Source organism: Lycorma delicatula, chromosome 3, assembly GCF_047948215.1.
Source record: "Lycorma delicatula isolate Av1 chromosome 3, ASM4794821v1, whole genome shotgun sequence".
Lineage (NCBI taxonomy): Eukaryota > Metazoa > Arthropoda > Insecta > Hemiptera > Fulgoridae > Lycorma > Lycorma delicatula.
This window is the reverse complement of record NC_134457.1, coordinates 99,821,993-99,847,324: the sequence shown is the minus strand read 5'-3', so window position 1 is coordinate 99,847,324 and position 25,332 is coordinate 99,821,993. Positions and strand designations below refer to the sequence as shown.

At 29.6% G+C, this 25,332-nt stretch overlaps 1 protein-coding gene across 2 annotated transcripts; it reads right to left on the bottom strand.

Moving 5' to 3' along the window:
- Positions 1-192: 192 nt before the first annotated feature.
- On the bottom strand, positions 193-24,892 carry LOC142321820 (natterin-3-like). 2 transcript variants are annotated; one of them, XM_075360243.1, is made up of 4 exons: positions 24,678-24,892; positions 18,488-18,711; positions 12,298-12,441; positions 193-3,267 (listed from the first exon to the last, which is right to left on the bottom strand). In XM_075360243.1, exons 1-4 carry the CDS (start codon positions 24,760-24,762, stop codon positions 3,178-3,180), a joined length of 543 nt encoding a protein of 180 aa, XP_075216358.1. In that variant the 5' UTR covers positions 24,763-24,892; the 3' UTR covers positions 193-3,177. The 2 variants fall into 2 exon arrangements, with proteins under 2 accessions (XP_075216358.1, XP_075216359.1); XM_075360244.1 differs by having other exon boundaries at positions 24,659-24,778.
- Between the last annotated feature and the right edge of the window lie 440 nt (positions 24,893-25,332).

Genomic DNA, 25,332 nt, shown 5'->3' with positions numbered 1-25,332 from the left:
TGATGTGATGGAGGTGATCCTGAAGACTCCTGTCACTGACCATTGCTGTACTTCTTTTCATATGAAACTTATAAACTTTATAAAAGATAAGACAACAACTGATAATGTTATCAGTAAAATAAATTATGATGAACTTAAATCTAATTTGGATAAAGAAAACTGGAATGACATATGCAATAATAACACTGATACTTTAGATACATTAGTAATGAATTTTATTAATAAGCTTACTGACTAATTAAATAAACATAAACAGATTATTAAAATATCACATAAAAATAAACCACTAAAATAATGGATCACTCCGAGCATGGTAGCTGCTATGAAAGAAAGTTAAAATACACCATAAATGATTAAAACAACCTTTAATACAAAACTAAAAGATTATTATAAGAAATATAGGAAAACACATTAAACAATATAATAAAGAAAAGCAAAAATTTATTATTTTAATAATAAGTTCCAACTAAATAAAAATATTATTAAGAAAATGTGGGAATGTATTAATAAAATATTAGATATGAAAAAAGAAATTACACAACCGAAACCTGAACCTAATAAATTAAATAAATACTTTACAAACGTGGGTGAAAATTGTGCAAATGCGATGCTAAAAAATATAATTAACTTAAATCTGCCTCTTTCATTAATCTCACTCTCTATTAATAGCCTGTTACTTAACCCAACAAATATTATTGAAATATTAAATGTAATAAAAAATATAAAAAAATAACTCGTTACCTAGAATGGATAGCTTTAATGCTTCTAGCTTAAAAGTAATAAGTAACTACAGAGTAAAACCACTTGAATATAACAAATAAATATTTTATTGAAGGATATCTCCCTAATAATTTTAAAATAGCCAAAATAATTGCAATACATAAATCGGGAGATAAAGCAACTTGGCAAATTACAAACCTATACGTCTATTAAGTAACTTTTCCAAAATAATTGAAAAAATATTAAAAAACCAAATAAAGTTTGTTGATAAAAATAATTTTATTCATCAAAATCAGTACGGTTTCCAATCTGGAAACTCAACAAAATATGTGGTTTTACATTTAAAGGTACTAGAATAATTAACAACAATTTTAATAAAAACAAGACTGTAGCAATATTCCTCGATTTAGCTAAGGCATTTGACATAATTCCTCACAAAATTTTAATATATATACTAAATAACTGCGGTATACAAGGACTAGTAAAAGAACTGTTTGAAAACTACCTTAAGGGTAAAACTCAAACTCTGACTTTAAATAATGTCAGTTTAAATAATGGATAATTTTATTCATCAAAATCAGTACGGTTTCCAATCTGGAAACTCAACAAAATATGTGGTTTTACATTTAAAGGTACTAGAATAATTAACAACAATTTTAATAAAAACAAGACTGTAGCAATATTCCTCGATTTAGCTAAGGCATTTGACATAATTCCTCACAAAATTTTAATATATATACTAAATAACTGCGGTATACAAGGACTAGTAAAAGAACTGTTTGAAAACTACCTTAAGGGTAAAACTCAAACTCTGACTTTAAATAATGTCAGTGATAACAGAAAATCATCAAATTTCAGACTACCACAAGATACTGTTCTCTCACCAATATGTTTTCTAATATATGTCAACAATCTTTTAAAACTGAATCTTCCTAACAGTACCACAGTATCTTTCGCTGATGACACAGCTTTGGGTTTTCTGGGTGAGACATGGGATGAAGTATATAAGAGCACTACTCGTTGATTACTTATGGTGAAATCTTGGTTTGAAAGTCATATTCTTAGGCTCAACCTAAACAATACGAAATATATGTCATTCTTTCCTACTGAAACCAACAAACCCCCTAGCTAATTTCAACTAAATCTACATACATATTTAGTAAATAATAGCAAATTGATAAACAGTAACTGCCGTTGTTAGTGAGTAGACAAAGTCAAGTCGATAAAATATCTTGGAATAATACTCGACAATCATATGAAGTGGAATGCCCATGTACAGTATTTAACATGAAAATTAAAATACGTTATTCATACTTTTATAAAATAAACAGAATTTACAGATCTTGAAATAATAAAAATTATATATTTTGCTTGTGCTAGTCCACGTTTTTAATATGGAATCGAGATACGGGGAGGAACGTATGATACCCATCTTAATAAAATATTTTTGCTCCAGAAATATTTAATTAGAGTAGCGCTTGGTAGACTAAGGTTATATCCAGTACACACTTATTTGAAGAATTTAAAGTACCTACTTTGAGACAAATATATGTCAAGAAAGTAATACTACATGTAAACATAAATGATTTTGAGTTTAAAAATACACTGTACAATACTCCTTCAGAAGGAACAAATACTTATACCGCATTCTTTTCAAAATTAACTGTTTCCAAATGTCAATTTTCATATTACTCTAGTATATTTTCTAACCAAGTCCCTAATCACTTTAACGTCCAAACAATAAATACTAATCTAATGAAAGAAACAGATGAATGGGCGAAACAATACATATTTTAAATGACCAAATTGTACAAAAATAATTCAAACCAATAACAATAAATTTAACAATTATTATAATCAATAACATACAACAAAATAAATACATTATATGGTATATAATTACAGCACAATTAATACCACCAGAATATCATTCATGCAAAATCATGTGAATGAATAAAAATATCAATTTGCTGAGTTTACTGGTTATGTTTTCCTTAAAAATGCTTTTTTTTAAATATGAAAATAATGATTACAAAAAAAAAATCATGAAATAAATATTTCCTTTATGTTGAATTATCATTTGTTTCTGATTTTAAACTATTAAAATGAGTAATACAGTATGTATTGTACCAAAAGTATCCCACTCATCTTCTTAGATAATGATATAAAGCCTTTTTTTAATGTAAAATATGAAATGATAAAAAAAATAACAGAATTAATTTCTTTCCACATGCTATTTGATTTTTAAAAAAATTATCACAATAATTGATGACTTAGAAAACATTCTAAAGTATTGTTAAATATAACAGATATTACTGGTCTGCCACTAATTTGATTAATGGCATTCATAGTTTTATAATTATTTAAAAAATTACTTTTCATAATTTTATTTTTTTAAATAGTTTATTTCTCTTCACAATAATTGTTTGCATCTTCTCAATACAAGAATAGGTTTCATTAATATTTTACAACCAATACTTCATAATCAGAATAAGGTATCTCTTGTCCGTTATATGGGATGTAACACACATAATGAGACTTTTGTACCTGAAAAAAAGTATGTTTACCATAAAAATACATTCAATACTTATATATTTATTGTAAAATAAATGTAATATATTCATGGGTACTCTATCCAAGAAAAAATGGCCTCTCCAGAGGACAGCTTCATTTCATTTATACCCAGCTATTTCTAATGTATCTGGCTTACAGACCATAACATAAATAATCTTTTTTCCTTCATATTAAGCTGTGTAGACTGGTTGTAGGTGAACCGTAGAAATAGATACTCATCTGAAATTCATTTGCATAAGTAATGGAGTAAATGAGCTTACCTTATACATAAACATGTCCTGACTGACTGACTCATTAATTCATCAAATCCAGTCTAAACTATAATAGTTAGAGACAGGGTATGTTCATTTAATATATTAGGTGTGCTAAGAAAGGATTTTGTGAAATTCAACTTCTGAGGGGGTGAAATAATACTTTATGTTTTCTTCAATTTTCTCAGCTTCAAAAGAGATAATGTGATCAAGGGAAATTTTAAAATCATAATTCATTTTTAATATTAATAATTTATTCAGTCAATTCTAGTTCATAGTAATTCCTGAAATGAATATATAAAAACCAATTTCTGTTTTGTGAATTTCAACTTCTCAGGGGGTGAAATAAGATAAAACTAAATTTCACTTTTTTCTAAAGTCTGCGGAACAAATTGAGATTCAGCTTGAATTTCAGTAAACATGATTTTCATATAAATAACTAAAAATTAATTTCTGCATTTTTCAATATCTTGTATTGGAGGGGGTGAAATGTGATTGAGCAGAAATTTCAAAGAATCACATCGATATCTTCTAAAATTAATGATTTATTCAGCCAGTTTTATACAATAAATATTCTTTACATAATTTTCTCTGATGTTTATCTGGGACTGTAAATTATGATATATTATAACAATACTAAAATCACCGGTTGTTATTAATAATACTGGCCAAACATCCTCACCACTCCTATTTAAAAAAAATAAATTTATTTATACATATATAATTCAAAGCTAAAAGCATCCGAGCTGATTATTTCTATAAAGAATTATTATTATTATTATTATTATTATTATTATTATTACTGGGCATCTATCAAGTTGTTTGGTAGAATGATGACGGCGGAAATACCGAAGACTTATTTACTCTGACCAACTTGCAAATCGACATTTCAAAATTTTTTAAATTGTTTAAAATATAAAAAGATAATAATTTTGATGAAATAAAGCTACATATCATCGCAGAAGCAGATGTTCTTAATGAATATAGGTTTTTTTCCGATAAATACGTGATAATCTTTGTAATTTCACGTTTTTAATATGAAAGTGTGGAATTTTTGTTCTTCTAACCGTGAGTTTTTTCCTAACCTGTTTAAGAATCGTGTCGCCAGATAGCAGTACTTGATAGAACTAGGTAGCGGTCACTAGAAATAATAAAATTTGAAAGAACTTTAAAAGAGATTATACTAGTTTTATTAAAAAAGGAATAAATTGGTAAAATTTTTATCCTACAGTTATAAATATTTGGTGGTGCTGGGGTCGTGATATTTCAAAAAATTGTATTTATGGTCTGATTTAGCTAATATTCGAAATATATATTAGTTACATGAAAAGACATATTTTTTTGCCAAAAAATGAAAAAAAGGTTTTTAATCATGAGGATCAAGTGCTTTATTTAATGAGAACTTTGAAATTGTTTTTTCAAAAAATAAGAAGAATCTCATTATTAACAGATGAATAGTTATTGACTAGACTTGATATATCAACCAATCGCATGATTTCAGATTTAGTATATTCTTGCCGTTCTACTTGAGTGGAATCTTTCTCTTTAACTTAGGTTAATTTTTTTTCAGCGCATTTAGTAAAATCTTTTCAACTTGATCATCAGCTACATAGTATTAGTTTCATAGGCAATTTGAATTATAATTCTGATGCTCTCATTCTTAGCAATATTAACACAAAACAGAAATACTTTTTAATAACTTTACTGCAACATAATCTACCATTTGAAGTTTTTACCTTTGAATAAATAAATAAATATTAAACATGAGTAATATTTAATGTACTTTAATTAGGTCTTTATAGGTTGATATTGTACATGGTATATGTCCAATTCATATTTTTTCAAGTAAAAACTTGATTATAATTTTAAAAATCAATTTAGGGATACAAGGCTAAACTAAAACACATTCTTAAAATAACACAATTATAAAGCTTAATTATAACATAAAATTATACGCTTAGAAAACCTCTAGATACAAAATTATAGTTAGATTTTATGAAGCATTTAACATGCCAAAAGATTATGTTTCTGAAAGTGTAAAAAAATTGACAGCTGATGAAAATTCAAGTGTAGATCTAAATGAAAATCTACACATAGATCCGAACTATATTCGTGACTATTGTTTAAAAATGTTCCTCAAAATTGAAATACCTTCAACATGCATACTAAATAACCTTACTATAAAACCCATACCAGAAGAATTATTAACTTTGAATGAATATGAAACAATTTTAATCCAAAGAGGAAAAGCATTTCAAGTTGTTTGGCGAGCAACCAGTGTCAAAAAAAAATTTGCCTTGAAAACACATGATTCCAAAAGTCAAAGGTAGAACGAAGTCAAAGGATATTGATGAAGAAAAAGATGACAATGAAAAAGGTATTGGTGGTAATGGGGAAGAAAATAATGACAAGAAAGAAACTGAAGAAATTTGTGATAGTAATCCAAAAAAGGATGTTAACCAAGAAAATCCGATACAGATGAGTATTATGATCAATGTACAATTTATCCTGTCAATGAAAAGAAAGTAAATGATACTGCAAGGAACTTATATCAATTTATCAAAATACATGATGCTCTGATGGACAATTGAACAAAATTGTTAGATTTATTGTGTTTCCCTGACTTATATCCATATGGAGATGATGGTCAATATGCAGATACTCAGTTAAGTGATTTGGAATTCATAAAGTGTAAATTATTGTCCAAGCATGAACAATTTCGACTAAATATCCAGAATTTTTTACTTGCTTGATAACATTTGCCAATTAAAATCTGGAATTATCATAAAATAAATGTTACAAATCACGGAGAAAAATACAGTGCAGCATCTTACTTGAAATTACTCTCTAAAGAACAATTAGAGAGTAATTTAAATATTGTTTTTTCTAGGCTAGGTAATACTGAATAATATTGGAAAATATCTAGAAATAATCTTTTTTGTATGATCGATAATTATGGTCCTGCTATATCATTTTTGACCAAATCTCACATGGATAAAATATCAGATGCACATATAACTGCAGCTGATCCAGTATCAGTTTCAAAATTTATCGATATATAATTTCATGCTATGCTGGACTTCATTTGTTCGGAAGATAATCCTTTAGAAAAAAATTACGTACTACTTGTGATGGCAGGAATATCAAAATAGAGGAACACAACATTTCCATTTATTGTTGTGGGTGGAATGCTCCTATCATAGGCGAATCTATGAATGAAGAAGTTGCTGAATTTATACAGAAATAAGTTACATGCAATATTTTAGATAAATTTTTTCACCAACTTTTTACCGACATGTTAATATACATCAGACATATCACAATTCTTATAGTCAACGTAATAAAAAAATCACAAGAGGTTTCATCAAGGTTTGCAGATTTGGTTTTCCATGACCTCAGACTGATACTCTTGTTTTGAGGGATGTTGTGTCTTCCATTGAGGGTAGGAAAATTTTGAAAACAAGTAGATTATATGATTTACCAAGAAATGAAAGTGAAGAATATAGTAATCATTATAATCAATCAATATTACTAGCATGGGAAGGAAATATGGATATTCAATTTTGTGGTGATAAAACCAAAATCATCAACAGATAGATTAAAAAATATGAAAAAAAGAAGAATTACTATGGAATTTCGCTCTTAGAGCATTAACCAATAGAGAGTGTGGAGCTTTAGAAGCATCTGATAGTCTGAAAGGAAATTCGCTTTATGGTACGGACTAAGACTACTGTCAAAAGGGTAAATATAAACGAAGACTGGGTCAAAATACTGAAACCTAAGAAACAAATTAAATTATCAGATAAAGATTCTAATGATATTTTCTATTCCAATATGATAACATGACTATTATGAGACCAAAAGAACACTGTTTGTAGAACACTAATTGTATAATCGAACCATTTAATGAAATCCATTAAATGGTTCGATTATACAACTGACAGATTCGCAGATAGCAAAAGAGAAAGTTATATCATGCTACCTAATGGAAAATTTATCAAGAAACATTTTAATTCATGTCTTGTAAATCATTACAGATACAATGTGGATGTTCAACCTGAAAAATACTATTACAGTTTATTGTTGTTATTCAAACCCTGGAGAAGGTCAGAAACTTTGGAAGATGGATACAGCACACATGCAGAGTCATTCCAGAGTTTACCAAAAGGAATGGCATACCAAGAAGGACTAGTGAAAATTCAAAAAGCTTTTGAGCATATTGAGGAACTTATAAATAAGAGAGTACGAAAAAGACTTGGAAATAATCAATGAATCATTACAATGTTGCCCTATTGAGGCCGATGAAGCAATGAAAGATTACAGAGAAATTGACAACAACTTGGAAGATTTTGTGATGGACAATATTATTGTCCAATTAAATGAAGATCAGAAACATATACATGATACAGTAACAAAATGCGTAGAAAACGATACTGATCAAATTTTATTTGATCATAATGTATGTATGTATTTTATACATACATTATGTCTTCTAGCAACCCATTACATGAGTGAAACACTAAATACTGAAATGTTAAGATGCATCTCTTTTGAAGAAATTTAATTAGGTGATTATGATTCATTAGACTGTGCAACCTATTTGAGGAAAAAATCAATAAAGCTTTAAAATCAGATGATGGAAATTGTTCTAATACTGGAGGTCTTCCTAAGGTCATTACTATGAAAATTGGAGCTAAAGTCATGTTGACTAGAAATATCGATGTATCTCAAGGATTTGTTAATGGTATCGTAGGTATTGTAAAAAGTACAAAAAACCCGTTGATGATAAAAAAAGGTGATGTTCAACAAGTAACAATTACTTTATTTTCTGAGGAAAAACAAACAGTTGAGAGAATAAGTGTTAAATTTGAATTTATGAACAAAGTTTTCATTATGTGGAAACACTTTTCTGTATGTTTAAGCTATGCTATCACTGTATATAAATCACAAGGAATGAGTATAAAAAAATGCCTTTGTAGATGATGGTAATAATATTTTTACAGTTGGTCAAGCATATGTCGGTTTTTCAAGAACAACATCTACTGAGGAATTGCATTTGATCAATTTTGATCCATTCAAGATCAAGACCAGTTCTGAAGCAATACCTGAATACAATAGATTACAAAGTAAATATAGGCCTGATCTTCTAGTTCTTGAAGAGGGAAAAATGAATTTAAAAAAAGGTCAAGGATGATATTTGGGTTATGACTAAACACATCAATGAGTGCCAAGAATCGAATGATGCAAGTGATGTAAACCATGCAAAAGATAGAGAATTGCATAGCATGAATTATCTAATAGTGATTCAGTTTTGTGTTATGCTAATTCAGTTATTCAGTGTTTGTTTAATTGTGCATTACTAAAGAATGAGATCCTGAAATTACCAAAAAATCATACATTACATATGACATTTAAAAATTATATACGTAGAACAAACAAGACATGATAGAAATAAGAAAATTTGTACATGAGAATTTCAATAATCAACAACAAGATGCTGTTGAATTTTACACATATTTGACAAAATTGAACCTTTCAAGACATTATAGAACACACTATCCAATACACAATTATTTGTGCAAATGATAAATTTAAGTATGAGTCAGAGCACAAAGAAAAATAACAATTTAAGTCCCAAGATTTAATTTGTAATTTTAGTGATTTGTAAAAAACTCATGTTAGATGTGCTGAATGTGGAAACACAGATTTCATACACAGAATGGAAATTCATTCTTTAGGAAAACTGTTGATCATTCAAATAAAATTATTCAAAAATGACACAGTATGTTTATGCAAAATAACTGAAACTAAAGGAATAAAAAAAGTGTCTAATAATGCTTGCAAACTATTCGGGGAAAAAATATAAAGTTATAAGTGCAATATAATTCATCATGGGCAGTTACTGAAAGAAGGACATCATAGTAGCATGATCAAAATTGGGAAAAATTGTTTTGAAGCTAATGATTTATTAATTGCAAAAAAAAAAGTTGGCCACAAAATTCCAAAATGTGTACGTTTTAATTTTAGAATAAATCTGATTTTTTATTAGATACGTGAATACTATCAAAGAAAAGTTATTAGCAAACACACGACAGATACCAGAATTTTTATAAATATAAAAATAAAAACAGTTTCAATTTAACGAATGAACAGAAAACAAAAAACAGATGATATCCAAACTCCCAAAACAATAAAATTGTTAAGGTTTCGGTGTGAGTTTGTTGTCAGTTGAAAAAATAAAAATTCAACAATTTATTTATTTATAGTTCTTCAAAAAGACATTGTCCGAATAAAAAAGTACTCTCATCGAAACCTTAATAATTTTATTATTTTGGGAGTTTGGATCCATCTTAAAAGCAGCTATGCTGTTATGTAAAATGAAAATCATAAAATAGTTCCAACAACTTATCCACCTTTGCACGGTAGCTACAAATGTGAACAATATACCCAACTAAATTACGCTATGAGAATCCCCTGGCCACACTTAAGAATGAAAGTTTCAACTTGAATACTAATGTCAAATGATTGAATTGTGGTACAGATTTAACCATGTAAAAAAGAACTAAACGTAGGTGAACATAAAACTACTCCTTAAATAAAGTTATATTATCTACTGCAAGCTGGATGTGAAATGAATCTCTACATGATAAATATCTTAAAAAATACTGCCCATAAAGAATCTACTATAAAAATCTGTTAGACTTGGCAAGATTCTACTTCCCCTAAACGCATGTCTTAACCAGTTTTGTGTACTTTCCGAATAAGTGCTCTTTTTCTTTAATCTTGTTCATTACTTTCTCTTTTGTCACTTTATCCATCTGTCTTATTTTCTCCATATCCACATCTCAAAAGGCTCAATCCAGTCCCTCTCACTCTTCCTTATTGTTCATGCTGCTTCACTTACATACATAGTATTTGGCTAATCTCTTCCTTAACTCTGGTTCAGACTTTTAGTATATAGTAATTCCCTCTTCTTATTGAAGACTTCCTTTACCATTACTATCCTTCCTTTTATATCCATTGTGTTCCAGTCCTCTGTCTCCATAATACCCAAATATATGTCATTTTTTAACTTTTTCTATCCTTCCTTCACTTGTCCTTATCATTAAATCCTCTTTTTTGTTTACTTCCATTAATTTAAAGTTTCCTACATTTATTTTTATTCCTTCCTCCTTCAGGGCTGTTAACAAGCTTTGAAGTAAATATATGTCATCAGCTAAAATTACCATCAGCAAATCTTAAGCATCTATTTTTGTCATCTACACTTATTCCTTCTTCTCTTTCTTCTAATACGAGATGCCACCCGAAAGTTCAGGGAATTTGAATTTCACGCGCGAACCATTGCTGGTACGATCTGCTGCCACTAGATGTGGCTAACAGTACTCTTTGTGAATCAGTGTTCAAACAGCTGTGACGGTGGAGGCTGCATTGTTGACTTTTGTGTGGTTGTGTAACTTTGTGTTTTACTACTTCAGCGAAGTTCTAAATGGCAGATTTTTAAGAGCAAAGAACCTGCATCAAATTTTGCTTCATGCTTAAAAAAACTGGTGCAGAAACCCATTGCAAGCTTGTGGAAGCATTTGGTGACAATGCTATGAGTAAAAGGAAAGCCTTTTTTGTGGTACAAATGATTCAAAGATAGACGAACAACAGTCGATAACGATGAGCGTTCAGGAAGACCATCAACAAGCGCAACACCGCAAAAGTGCAAGAGGCTATTGTTGCAGATCGTAGACAAACAATCCATGATGTTTGTGCAATCGTACAAATGTCATATGGGTCCGTGCAACTCATCTTGTCGGACAATTTGAACATGAGACGCATTGCTGCAAAATTCGTACCGAGACTGTTGAACAGCAACCAGAAACAAAATCGCATAGCTGTCTGTAGTGAATTGAAAAATTCAGCAACAGATGACCCTAACTTCATCTCCAACATCATAACCGGTGATGAGACATGGGTGTATGGGTATGACCCTGAAACTAAGCAGCACTAAGCAGCTAGTGTGGAAGTCGCCAAGTTCACCATGGCCAAAAAAAGCACGCCAAGTTCGCAGCAACATGAAGTCCATGATGATTGTTTTTTACGACATCAAAGGCATTATCCATAAGGAATTTGTTCCTCTTGGTCAAACTGTCAATGGGATGTTCTACTGTGAAGTTTTGAAGCAGTTACATGAAAGCATTAGGCGCAAACATTCAGATCTGTGGAGTAACAACAGCTGGGTTCTGTACCATGACAATGCGCCCACGCACACATCGCTAGCCATTTGGAATTTCTTGGCTTCCAAAAAGACGATAGTGATTCTCCACCCACCTTATTCGCCTGACCTTGCCCCTTGCGGCTTTTTTCTCTTTCTGAAATAAAATTTCAATTGAAAGGCCGTCGTTTTAACACAATTGAGGAGATTCACGAAGAAACGCAGAACGTGCTTTGAACACTTACACCTGCAGACTTCTAGGGATGCATGGAATCATGGGAAAAACGCTGGGATCACTGTATCAATGCCCAAGAGGATTACTTTGAGAGACAGTGAAAATTATAAGTTATGGTAAGCTATTTTATTTTTATGGTAAAATTCCCCGAACTTTTGGGTAGCACCTCGTATATTCATCCTCAAATCATAATGTAAATGTTGAACAGAAGATAGGCAGCATCCTTGTCTTGCTGCATCCTTTCTTTAAAAAAATTTGAAAGATTACATATAAAAAAAATCTAACTACTGCTTAAAAACTGAAAACACTAATTGTACCTTTCCAATAATAGTAGCCCCATTATGCTTAACTCTTCCAATGTGCAATACTTCACCATGTTCTGACTGTCCTGCAAGCAAGGCTTCAGAAGGTACTGAACCCTGAGAATGCGGTACCCAGATTACATTACAACCACAGAGGACCTTTAAAAAACAAACAATACATCTAAACAAATAATTTAGAAACAATATTTAAAGAAATACTATATATTTTCAAAATAAATAAAGATACAGGATATAAATAAGTTACGGCATGGTTTCAGATGACTATTGGATTATAATAAAACATGTGTTTACTGGTACTGATACTGGACTGAGCAACTTAAAACTATTTTGAGTTGCAGCTAAGGAGCCGCAGCTTGTGCAGATAATCGTTGGTGGTGACCATGCATCATGTCACTCAGTTGAGTTATGGAGAAAAGAAAGAAGTTCAGTATATTTTCTTTGATTTGCTAATTTGAATCATGACTACTGTTCAACGTGAATTGTATATCATTTTTTTAAATAAAAAGCCATAGTGTGAAAATAGTATTCAATGAAGGATTGTTAATTTAAAGAAAATAGGATTTATCAGACACAAAACATTCAGCCAAGTCGCCTATTAATAGTTATACAAAATGGGAAAAATAAGGAGTCCAAAGAAATCAATGCTCAAAATTTAAGCCTTAAAAGAAATTCTGATAACATTTCTGTTTTATGAGTAACAAATTGTTACATATTCTACTACTGGTGATAATACCAAAAGAAAATATTTTTTCTTTGGATATGCTCAATGGCAAAAAATTCTTAAGCAAGATCATATTCAGTGATATGTGTCATGTCTCTGGTCATTTTCATTAATGTAACAACTGTACATGGGCTAATGCAATACTATGCTTTTAATAAATGCAACAGCTACGTTAAGAGAAATAAGCCAATTTTAAAATAGTTCTGATGTCGTAATTATTTGGATGTGTTGAGATTATAAACAATATACTCTACATTTTTTATGAAAATATCATATTTCAACAAGATAAGTGACAAATACTATACAGTATTGTGCCATTATATTTTTACAACAATTCTCCATATATAAAGGTAAAATTGTTCCATTACATTACAGTATTGTGCCATTATATTTTTACAACAATTCTCCATATATAAAGGTAAAATTGTTCATCAGTTTCTGCATATGACATTTTCAGCTGAAAAGCAAGGGGGTGGGTCAAGGGCATGGCCACTGTGTCCATCAAAAATCTGTGTAACATTCTGCAGCTAGGATCAATTTAATAAATTAATTACTAATAATGTAAAAAATGTACATAATGCAATACTGCTCATGTCATCAATATAATATGTAGATCAACATAAATGATAAGATTTATTGGTAAATTTAAATATAGTTTAGAAACTCTTCATTAAATATAATTACAGTGAAAATAATACAATGAATCTGCCTTTTAAGTCTTATGACCAAACAAAAAGAGAAGAAAAACGTCAGAGTCAAAAATAAAATTAAGTATAAAATTCCCACCACTTAGTAAATCTGAAAAAATGTCTACATTATCTCATACACAAATAGCCAAGATTTAAGTGAAATGGAAATTCTCTAAAAACTTCAGGTCTCCAATACTGTCAAAAAGAATTCTAAATATATTTCACTTATTAGGGACTGATATGTCTGTTAAAATACATTAAATCTATTTTGACTGTGAAATACTTAAATAATTGCTGGAAAATTAGCATGTAGAGTTTATAAATGTGTTTTAACATTTATAGCTATCTATCACCTGATGATGACTCCTTTCTTAGATAACCCTTCAAGATAACTAAATAGCACCAGTCTGTGGCTAATTTCCATAACATTATTGCTGTAAGAAGGTTAACAAATGGATTAACTAATTTCTAACTTGATCAGTTTACTTAATATGTCTGTCATCTCTAATCTTCAAAAACTGTATTATTGCTGCCAAATAGTCTTAATAAATGTAATAAATATTTACAAAAGAGAATACCAAAAACCATTATCTGACAATTGGTGGTGAATTTCTGTTTAAAATATATTAAGACAAAACTGCTGTAATCTGAAGAAAGTATTTACACCAATTAAAAAATTAAGTAAAAGTTAAGTGCACTCTCTTAATAAGGGAGAAATTAATATCCCCTGATATTCTAGAACAAATACTTCTATGATTTGTGACAAAAGTACAAGTTAACCGCCGATAGCTAGAAAACAAAATCAAATGCTGATGTTATCTTGTGGCAAGAAAAGACAATACCAACACATGCAAATGGGAGTAAAATAAATTCCATACAATATATAATATTTTATAAAATCTGTTTAAATACATATATAAACAAACATTAAAATAAAGAATCAGTTTTTAATATTCTTTAAGGAGAAACCTGAAAGAATTTAAAAATAACAATTTAATTTTAGCAAATTGAGTGCCATGGTATATATTGAGCTTTTTTTGTAGTACTGTCTGTCAGCTCTGTAACAGTATATGGTGTTGCATTATTCTGTTCCCCTCAAATTAATCTAATCTAGTACATTTTAAATTAATCTAGTACATTTATTTTGTTTTATGATTACTTATGATTAATTATTTTGACACAGTGTTATTAATATTTCATTACCTAAGTACTGATTTAAGAGACCAATTCCTTTTTTATTTTTGAAAATATATTCAGATTTTTAAAATTTAGCTAATAATATTACCTTCATTTTTGTTTGTAAAAATGCAAATGATGCATAAAATGACGGCAAAGATAAAGAAATTTGTAATATGAATAGCAACAAAACAATATTGCATTGAAAAATAAAATAACACATTGTTTTTCAGTAACATTGTGTTATATTATTTATAAAAATACACATATTATTGATGTATTTATTTATTCTTACTTTATAAAACAAAGCTGAAGGGTTCAAAATTGATTTGGCTCCTGCATCATAGAATTTATAAAGTACAAGTAAATACAATTTTAACCAGTCATGGCTGAAGATGTTTAAGGAACTTTTCTGATACTACTAATAATATGTCTTTGGTTGTAACATTATGGATCTTGTTGTACAAAGCTCTTCACCCTCACTTCCCGTAAACCAAACCCTGCCCCTAAAACAACAAACTTTGTCCTGTTCCAATTTTCAAATGATCTTCTTCTTTCCCTTCTATTATCATTAATATAATTTTCAAAAGCAATTGCTATTTGTAATTATAGCAGATTACTCACATTATTTTTAAATAATCACTTTTAGATATATTTTTTTTAAACATTGGTTTATGCAGCAAACATGAATGGTACATTTGAATCTGTGAACATTGCATCATAGTAACAAATGAAGTTTTCTTGAGGAAAATATTATAATGGAAATACTTTTAGTTTAATCAATTTGGAACATAATCAATAGTTGTTTAATCATTTGCCATTCCACGAACATCTATCAACACAGATTCAAATATTTTGAATATATACTTATAATTAAACTGTTTGCATTATGTACATATAACTCTCTGTAAAAGGTTAAAGAAAAACATAACTTATAAATCTATAAAACATTATACACCTAATTAATGAATGTTTTGTTGTACAGAGCACTGTTAAATATACTGCTCATGTACACTATACATATATATATATATATATATATATATATATATATATATATGTATAGTGTACATATATATATTATACTAGTCAACATAAAATTTGCAACAGAAAAAGGAGTAAATGTGTTATGTAGTATTTTATATGCTAAATCTGAATACGTATTCCGAAACCACCCATCACGTAACATTCTTAAGTTACAATTCCTTAAATTTATTTGTTCCATCATTAGTGGAACAAACAATACAAATAAGTTAGTATGTTTGCTTATTCACATTGGATTTATGCTGTATAGTGATGCATGCTGTAGACCGGTATTTGATAAATAATAGTAGATGATTTCATGTCAAACCAGACAAGTATAGACCATGTCAGTGAGTCAAGCAATGAGTAATTCAACGTGATGAAATTTTCTTCAGTTCAGCTCTTGCTGTGACTTCTGTGTTCTTTAGTTGTGGTAGTGGTTTTATCATACACATATTATAAACATTGTTTCATAAGTGATGCCATAAATTTAGTGAAAGATTTTTATGACTGAATAACTTTTGGTATTATTTTATTGAACATCAAGATTTGTTGTATGTGTTTCACGCTGTGTTTTATTGCACTCCATGGTGAAACAATTTTATGTGTATTTATAAATTAAAACTTAATTATTTTATAATTACGTATTTTTGTAATATTTCAGTTTACTTTCATTCATTAAAACATTTTTTTCTACAATGAATAAAAATCAGGCTTGTAAAAATTCTCCAAATATTTAGCAGTATCGCATACCAAATGTTCATTCAGCTATGAGATCAGTTAAGGTATTGATTTACTTGTATTTGTCAAAAAAACATGCAGAACTTCTAGGTTCATGTCTTAAAGAATGGAGTTTATTAAACAAGGATACTAAAACTTCATTATACAAAAATTGAAATAAAACCTTATTGAAATACTTTTGAAGAGATTGTTTAATTTGTCCCTGCCTTGATGTTGTGGGGCTATTGTCTGAACTGGACATTGAATTTGATATTCATGATTGGCGTTTATTTATGGACTCATCAAAAAGAAGCTTAAAGTCAGTGTTGTTGGCATCAACTCAAATAAGTTTTCTTCTATGCCGGTAGCATATGCTGTAGGAATGAAACATATGAAAGTAAATCAAAAATTTTAAAAGCAACAAGTATGATGAACACTCATGGTGAATCATTGCTGACCTGAAAGCGATAGAGCTTCTTCTCAGTTTCCAGAGTGGCTTTACAAAATACATGTGTTTCTTGTGTTTGTGGGATAATCAAGCCACAGATAAACCCTATGTAGTTAAAGATTGGCCAAAAAGAACTCGGTTTACTCCAGGAAAGGAAAATGTAGTCAATATTCCCCTGTGGAAGCACCACACCACACCTCCACACATAAAACTAGGCCTGAAGAAGAATTTTGTAAAAGCATTAGATAAAGATGGAGACTGCTTTAAATATTTAGCTGAGGTGTTTTCACAATTAAGTGTGAAGCTAAATTAAAATAGGGAATATTCGTTGGGCCATAAATAAGAAAATTAATTTGTGAAAATATATTTGACAGAAAAATTAATCCTAAAGAACTAACAGCATGGAAGTCATTCAAAGATATCGTTACTGGTTTTCTTGGAAACAAAAAAGCCGAAAACCATGATCAGCTTATAAATGAACTCTTAGTGAACTACAAAAATTTAGGCTGCGGAATGTCACTGAAAATTCATTATTTATATTCTTATTTGGATTTTTTCCCTTTAAACTTGGGTGACATCAAGGACGAACAAGGAGAACAGTTCTACTAAGATATATTGCAGGTGGAATGTTATCAAGGCAGATGGGATAAATCTATGAAGAGCGACTACTTCTGAATGATAAAAAGAGAAGACTTCACTGAAGACAAAATGAAAATAAGAAAAAAGAAATTAAGATAAATGTAAATGTCTGCAAAATAAAGAAAGGAATTTTAATTGTAACTATTATTATTTTTGTATTCTATTATTTGAAAAGTTTTTCAATATTTTAAAGGGTCATAACTAAAAATCTGAGACTGATGAAGAAAAACTGATTTAATTTTAAGATTCAGCATAAAAAATGCATTATAATTCTCCAACTTTTAATTCAGTTCCAATTTTTTTTTTTGTTGCCCTGTGCTATGTTCTGCCAAAAAATGAACAAAAAATTACTGTAATTCACCATATCAAATATTTAAAACATAATAAAGTTATATAAATAATCTTTAAACACAAGGTGATATCAGAGATATCATATGAAGAGAAAAGAATGGCAGTAAAAGTGTTAAAAGAATTTCAATTAGAAAATAAACTATAAATTTCCATTAATCATGTACTTTTATTTAAAATAAGTTAAGAACTTATTTTAGATTGATGTGTAAAGTAATATGGATTGGTATCAACATATTTATTCCAAAAATGAATATTATTAAAAGAAGATATTCCTCAATGATAGGTACTTTGATTATATATTTTGTTCAGGCATAATGAAATGCTAGATAAGACACACAAAGCACAGCCCATCCAGACAGTAATATATAAATGACTTCCAATTTATTAATTAAATAATTTATGTGTACACTAACTTACTTCGTATTCTTCACTTTTATGTTCTTTACCACCCCATGGCACACAGCATACTCTTTCAGATTGAATGATTTTACCAGGAGTTAATGCTCTTTTATGTACAAACCTACCAACAAATAATAACTCATCATCAAAACCTCCGGCTACAGCGTTTGGTGGAACTTCACCATCTGAGCTCCAAACCCATAATGATTCAGTACCTTTAATTTTATCTGGATGGCACCATTCTGAAAAAAAAAGTGTTAATTAATTACATATAATTATTGCATGGCAAAAATTCAGTTATAAATTTTTGTTTTTGGCAAATTTCAACGTTTAAAAATAAATACACAAGGTATTTTAAAAAAAATTATTCCTTTCTTTCCTAGTTAGGTGAGGTGTCACTATATGCATAAGTTAATACAGCATTAAATTACAATATAATATAAATGTAAATATTTTCTCAGAAAAAAATGTAGTAGTTTCCTTACCTCCAGTGTATTTACAGTCTTCTGAAATAAATTTCAGCCTATTCATCTAAACTAACCTCAATCACCCTAACCTAATCCCACATACTTGTACCATAAATGTAATGCTGATAGTGTTCCTTGGATGGAAAGAAAGGATTAATCTTGCCATATTTGCGCAAATAAGTCATTGTCCCTATGGTGTTGTCTCTACACATACAAATCCAGAAGGCTTCTGTGCATATTGCATTCGTGCCTGTTTTGTCGTTTTACTAATGCTCATAAATTGACTCAACAGATTAGAAGTGCATGCCTGTCTAAGGGCCAGAGTTTTTTAGAGGTTTAAATAACAAATGTAATAGTATTAAGAAACTAAATTGGATTGATATGACATAAATAAACACATAAATAAGGTTGGGCCTTATATAACAATGCCACTATCAACTAACAAGTTAAATATGGTATATAATAACAAATTATTGGGGTATAATATTATTAGGGTTTTCAACTTTAAATAAAGCAAATTGCAAAGGAAAAGAAACAAAAATTCAATAGTATGTACACAATGTTAACAAAAACCACTTTGAGACTTAATTAAAATAATTTTTAAGAAGTGTGGTTGTCTACTATTTAAGGCCAACGTGTATAATTTCTTTATATGACAATCACTGACAATCCAGTATCCACTTCTTCTAATGGTGACGCCTTATTACTGAAATCCAGGCTCAGCTTGGCCTGTGCAATAGTCTTTATGTAACTGCTGTATGATGAAAAATGTGTAAACTAAAACTTAATTGTTATTGGTTCAAGATTATGCATAAAAACACAGCGAACCAAAGATAACAGTTTTGTGTCTAATAGCAATGATGAAGGCAGTGACCTCCAACATCTTTGATTAATACGTTTTATGTCTTCTCAATCTGTACAACGGTAAATACCACCTGAATAAGAGAAAGTAAGTAAAAACTAAACTGACAACAAAACATAGACTGACATAACCTCAGATGTTATTTTTATGAAATTTTAAAATGAAATCATACAATAACTCTATGCATTATATCATTTTCAGTTTCCCCTCAAAAAAAAGAATAAGATAAATGTATAAAAAATAGAAATGTAGGCCAGTACAACTGACATGGTCTGGCTATGCACACAGTTGCTAACTTAGATGTTGTGTCACCATGCTGGCTGCAAGTATAGCTAGGCCCTTTGCCTGTCTGGCAGAGCGGCAGACCTAATAGTTGTAGACACAGTCCTAGTCGACGGCCAGAAGATTGGCAACATCATGTGCTGGACCGTTAAGTAGCTGGTTATTGCCGATATCAGAATATAATTTTAATTTTTTATAATTTTATTCTGTTTTATATTCTCATTATTTTGTAGAAACTGGTAATCATGATTTTATAAACAGACTGTACCGCAATTGAGGCTATACAATATGCATTTTAAACAATAAATTTATATTCAAAATGTAACAAATAATAATGTAAATGATAAAATTAATTCTTTAGTGACAATACATAAATTAAATAAAATGTAACATTCCTGCCACTTCTGTTTTCCACAAAATTTTGTCGCATTGTTTTGAGGTATCTCTATGCCAACTTCCTCTACATGGAACTCAACTTCCTGTCCACCTTTTTCATGTCCTCAAAATCAAATAAGTCTTTAAGGTGTTTGGCAATAATGTGAAGCTCAGCACAACTCACTGTTAGTTTTGGTATCCTTTCTAGTGAGACTAGTATGCATTTGCCAAGGATTAGGATCCTCTGTTTGAGCTAACTACAGACTCTTTCTTTTATTTATTTCTTTAGTGTATTTGCTGTTAAATCAATGTAGAATGTCGCTTTCAGCTGTCTTGAATGACGTATCAGCCATGGAGATATGCCATAGCCGGAGTCACCTAGCAAACAAGCAGTGACATCATATGGGAGATTGTCCAAAAGCATATCTCTTATGATTAATATATTCATCCCCGAACATTGATGGTTCTTTAATTTTTATGTGGGTGCAATCTAATGCATCAACAATTCGTAAGTGATATGTATTTACCAGTAACTTTGGATCATTCATTTTTTGTGCTGTACTAGGAAAATGAATCCAGTTATATGAGCTTTATCAAGAATATTACTAATAATGTTGTTAATACTTTTACACAATGTTGATTGGTCTACTCCAGAATCTTCTTCCACTTCAGTTTGTAATCCAGGATCGGCAGTATAACGTAAAAATATTTCCATGTGATTTCTTATGATTAGTGCTTTTTCCAGTTTCATCACTATTTACGAAAAATTCTCAAGTTAGAACATCAATACTTTCCAACTCAAAATGCATCAGTTCCTTGCATCTACTCATAGTTCTTTTTTTTCTATAGTTTTTCTCTTTCTCACATGCATGAACTTCACCTTGTCAAAGACTACTGACAAAGTAGAGTGCCCTACCTCAGACTCCAAAATAATGAAGTTGTATATATGCTTAAGTAGTTGTATCTTCATTTTATTCACATCAAAAGTGAAGTTATAACTTACCTTTACAGAAAAATGAAGTTGTAACTTACTTTTATTCTCACCAAAGGTAGTTACAACTAAGAAATACCGTAGTGGTAGCATCAACTAGTCTTTTTATTCACATAACCAATAAATATCGCACAAAATTAAAAAAAACAGACTTATCACCATTTAATACAATTTCCCAAAAGTTAAGCTGTTTTTTAAAAGTCCCTTTCACTAACCTAAGCAAGAGAATACTCTCTTCAAATAAGATGTTATAGGTACTTCATTTTTTTTTGTATCTATCTCAGTAACCTCTTAAATTCTCCAGCACCAATAAGGGTAAATTGATTTAACTTACATTTAATAAAGTAGATTACTCTAAATAAAAGAAGTGTTGACAAAGTAACCAATTTAAACTTATAAGTTCAATATTCTAAAAATGGTTCAAGTGGTTCATTTCAAGAAACCAATATTTTTAATATTACATAAATTTTATATGGAATGAATATTTATTAAAATTGTTAATAGCAGGAGAATATAGATAAATTATTTACCAAATATTTTACTTCCTATCTTAGTTTAGCATTTTTCCACAGTGCTTCTATAGTATGCATATTATTCATTGTCAGGTGAAAAAATCCATACAAATTTATTTTAAAAGTTTATGATAAATTTATAGTTAACCTCTTTGTATTAAAATCTAGAAGAAGAATGATATTCTTTTTTTCAGTTATTAATCAGACCTTTCAGTACTAAAAGGGACCTTACAGATACTTTAGTAAAACTCAGTTAAACATCATATATATTATGTGATTTCTCATGTAGAATTTTTATTAATATTTAGCTATGGCCCACTTGTAATCATGATTTAAAAAGAAAAATCAATGCTAGATTTTTACATCAAATCAATGTTTGATTTTTTATTTATTTAAATGATTAAAAAGTAAGTTATCTGCATGATTAGAAGGAACTTACATGTTCCCCAATCAGGCATCTGGGTTTAGTCATGTGGTATAGGCAAATATGACACTGCTGAAAGGACTCTTGTTTACACAACAAACCATACACTGGGTATAATAGCTTTTAGTAGTAGTTATGAATATGTGGTTGTCAATGGTGTTTTTTGTTTTTGAATGAGCACTGAATACGACTTATTATTGAATGGTAAGTAATGTCTGTAAATATAAGTCTTCTATAAAAACTAAGAAATATGTGCAATCTAAATAATTAGAAGCACTGGTTTGGTACAGAAGTTGACATATAAGCTCAATAGTTTAAATAACTTAAAAAAAATCTTATAATATTCTTGCAAAGAAAGAATCGTTCTGGAATACAATCTTCATTATTCAAGAATTGCTGGTAAAATTATGCAATATATTCTGAAAATAACAATCCTAAGATTTTTGATAGAGACTTTTGTTGTTAGTGGTCACACGAAACAGATGAAGTAGTAAACTTAATATTTTTTGAAATTCAATTGCTATTATTTTGGACGGAAAACTACATTTTTAAAAAGTACATCTTAAAATTTTTCTGATAAATTAATTTTTATTACAATATATTTGTATATCAGCCTGAGTTCAAATGTGGAGTGTTTACCAATCCAGAAGAAATACATAAAAAGACTGTTGCAGTTCCTCTTTAATAGTGGGATGAAGAACTTAATTTATTGGTTTTGTTTAAGCGAGATCCTTTATGGAATATATGCACAGTGTAAATACACTGACAATTGATGATGTTTCAATATTTATTAGCCATTTATTATTCTTGTTCTATTTTGTGTTTGGTTTTATGATTATGTAAATGATCATAATACCACTAAAGACTTACACTTAAGTCGCTAATGACTATAATCATTGATGCAACTACAAATAAAAATATTAAAAAAATAGATGGTGAATATTTTCCCAAAAACTCTTATTAGTAACCTTTTTCATCCAAAAAAAATTACACTGTTTTTACAAAATTTACACCAAATACTACTTAAGGTCCTTTTAATTTTAAAAGCATTTGAAATGAATTGTAATGTAAAGTGCTTTCTAATACTACTTAGATTTACTTAAGACCCCTTCAAACTCAGTTTCAAAAAGTAAATTAACATAATTTTTCACAATTTTGTGTACCATTCATCAGAAATATAAAGAAAGGCTACTAAATACAGTTTGTTTTGTTACGCTAACACTATTATAAATAATTTCAAGCATTTATTAATCTTCTTTTTGATCTCCTGGAAAATGAAAAAAAATCCTTCTTTTTTTTATCTTCAGTCATTTGACTGGTTTGATGCAGCTTTCCAAGATTCCCTTATCTAGTGCTAGTAGTTTCATTTCGGTATACCCCCTAAATACTGCATCCCTAACAATTTGTTTTACATACTCCAAACGTTGCCTGCCTACACAATTTTTTTCTTTTACCTGATCCTCTAATATTAATGCGGCTATTCCAGGATGCCTTAATATGTGGCCTATAATAATGTCTCTTCTTTTAACTATATTATTCCAAATGCTTCTTTCTTCATCTATTTGCCGCAATACCTCTTCATTTGTCACTTTATCCACCCATCTGATTTTTAACATTCTCCTATAGCACCACATTTCAAAAGCTTCTATTCTTTTCTTCTCAGGTACTCCGATCGTCCAAGTTTCACTTCCATATAAAGTGACGCTCAAAACATATACTTTCAAAAATCTTTTCCCGACATTTAAATTTAATTTTTAATGTAAAAAAATTATATTTCTGACTGAAAGCTCGTTTCGCCTGTGCTATTCGGCATTTTATATCATTCCTGCTTCGTCCATCTTTAGTAATTCTACTTCCCAAATAACAAAATTCTTCTACTTCCATAAACTTTTCTCTTCCTATTTTCACATTCAGTGGTCCATCTTAATTATTTCTACTACATTTCATTACTTTCGTAAATCCTTTAAGGGCCCTTATAGTACTGATAATAAAATAATTATTAACAAGGAAAAAGCTATACCTAAGATGATAAACACATCCACTACATTCAACTAATAAATAATTAGGAGTAAGAATTTATCCAAAAATTCTTTTTTATCACAAAAGTAACTTACAAATGTGAAACTGAAACACAATCAAATAGGTACTTAAGTTTCCTACACAACATCGACCTAACCTAATATTTATTTGTCAACTACGATTAAATTTATAGCAAAATTGTTTTCTACACAAAATTTAAACAAAATGAAAATATAAGCAAAGACTGTTCTAATTACTCAATCCTGCTGTACTCACGACCATGATTTGGAAAAAAAATGGGCCGACGTCGCAGCCAGACGTTTGACCGATCGAACCGTGCCACCTTACGGCAAGCAGCCATGCTATTTATTAATAATCTCCACTCCGAACAAGTATGTAGTTTGATCACTTTACAGAAATGCCTAGCTGAATCACTTATGGTGAGGTGATCGTTGAAGTAGCTGGTAGCTACATTAAAAGAGACTAACCGACTTAGAAATTCTTTGCATTGAGAATATTTTAGAATAAATAGATCAATTCACATTTAATCAGCTGTAATATTTATCAGCTTAATAAAAAATTTATAGAGTAACAAGCTCCTTCTGTCAAAACCCTCTTCATTCTCAAATTATAAAACTTAAGAAAGTAATTGTTAGCTTTGCTGCCTACCAACTCCGGGGCGAGGAGTTCATTGGGTAACCAATTATAAAAACTTAAATGGAAGGGATTTTGTAACAATTTCGGGAGCCCTCGACTCGCCACAGAACTAGTAACGAAAATATACAGCCGTAAGAAACAGAAGCTGTCAAAATATTTTCTCTGCAAAAAGGAGCTTCAACGAACTACGATAGCGTATGAAACCGCTAGAATAGAGATGTTAATAATAAATTGTAGCCGTTCCTGCGACGGCTTCATTTGTCGGAGTCACACT

What these genes read in the sequence shown, in the direction of transcription:
- LOC142321820 (XM_075360243.1), bottom strand. Translation starts at nt 24,762, where the DNA reads ATGGCTGCTTGCCGTAAGGTGGCACGGTTCGATCGGTCAAACGTCTGG. An exon ending in TTTTTTTCCAAATCATGGTC is followed by an intron (nt 18,712 to 24,677) that starts GTGAGTACAGCA and finishes TTTTTTTTTCAG; the next exon opens with AATGGTGCCATCCAGATAAA. An exon ending in ATAAAAGTGAAGAATACGAA is followed by an intron (nt 12,442 to 18,487) that starts GTAAGTTAGTGT and finishes TGTTTTTTAAAG; the next exon opens with GTCCTCTGTGGTTGTAATGT.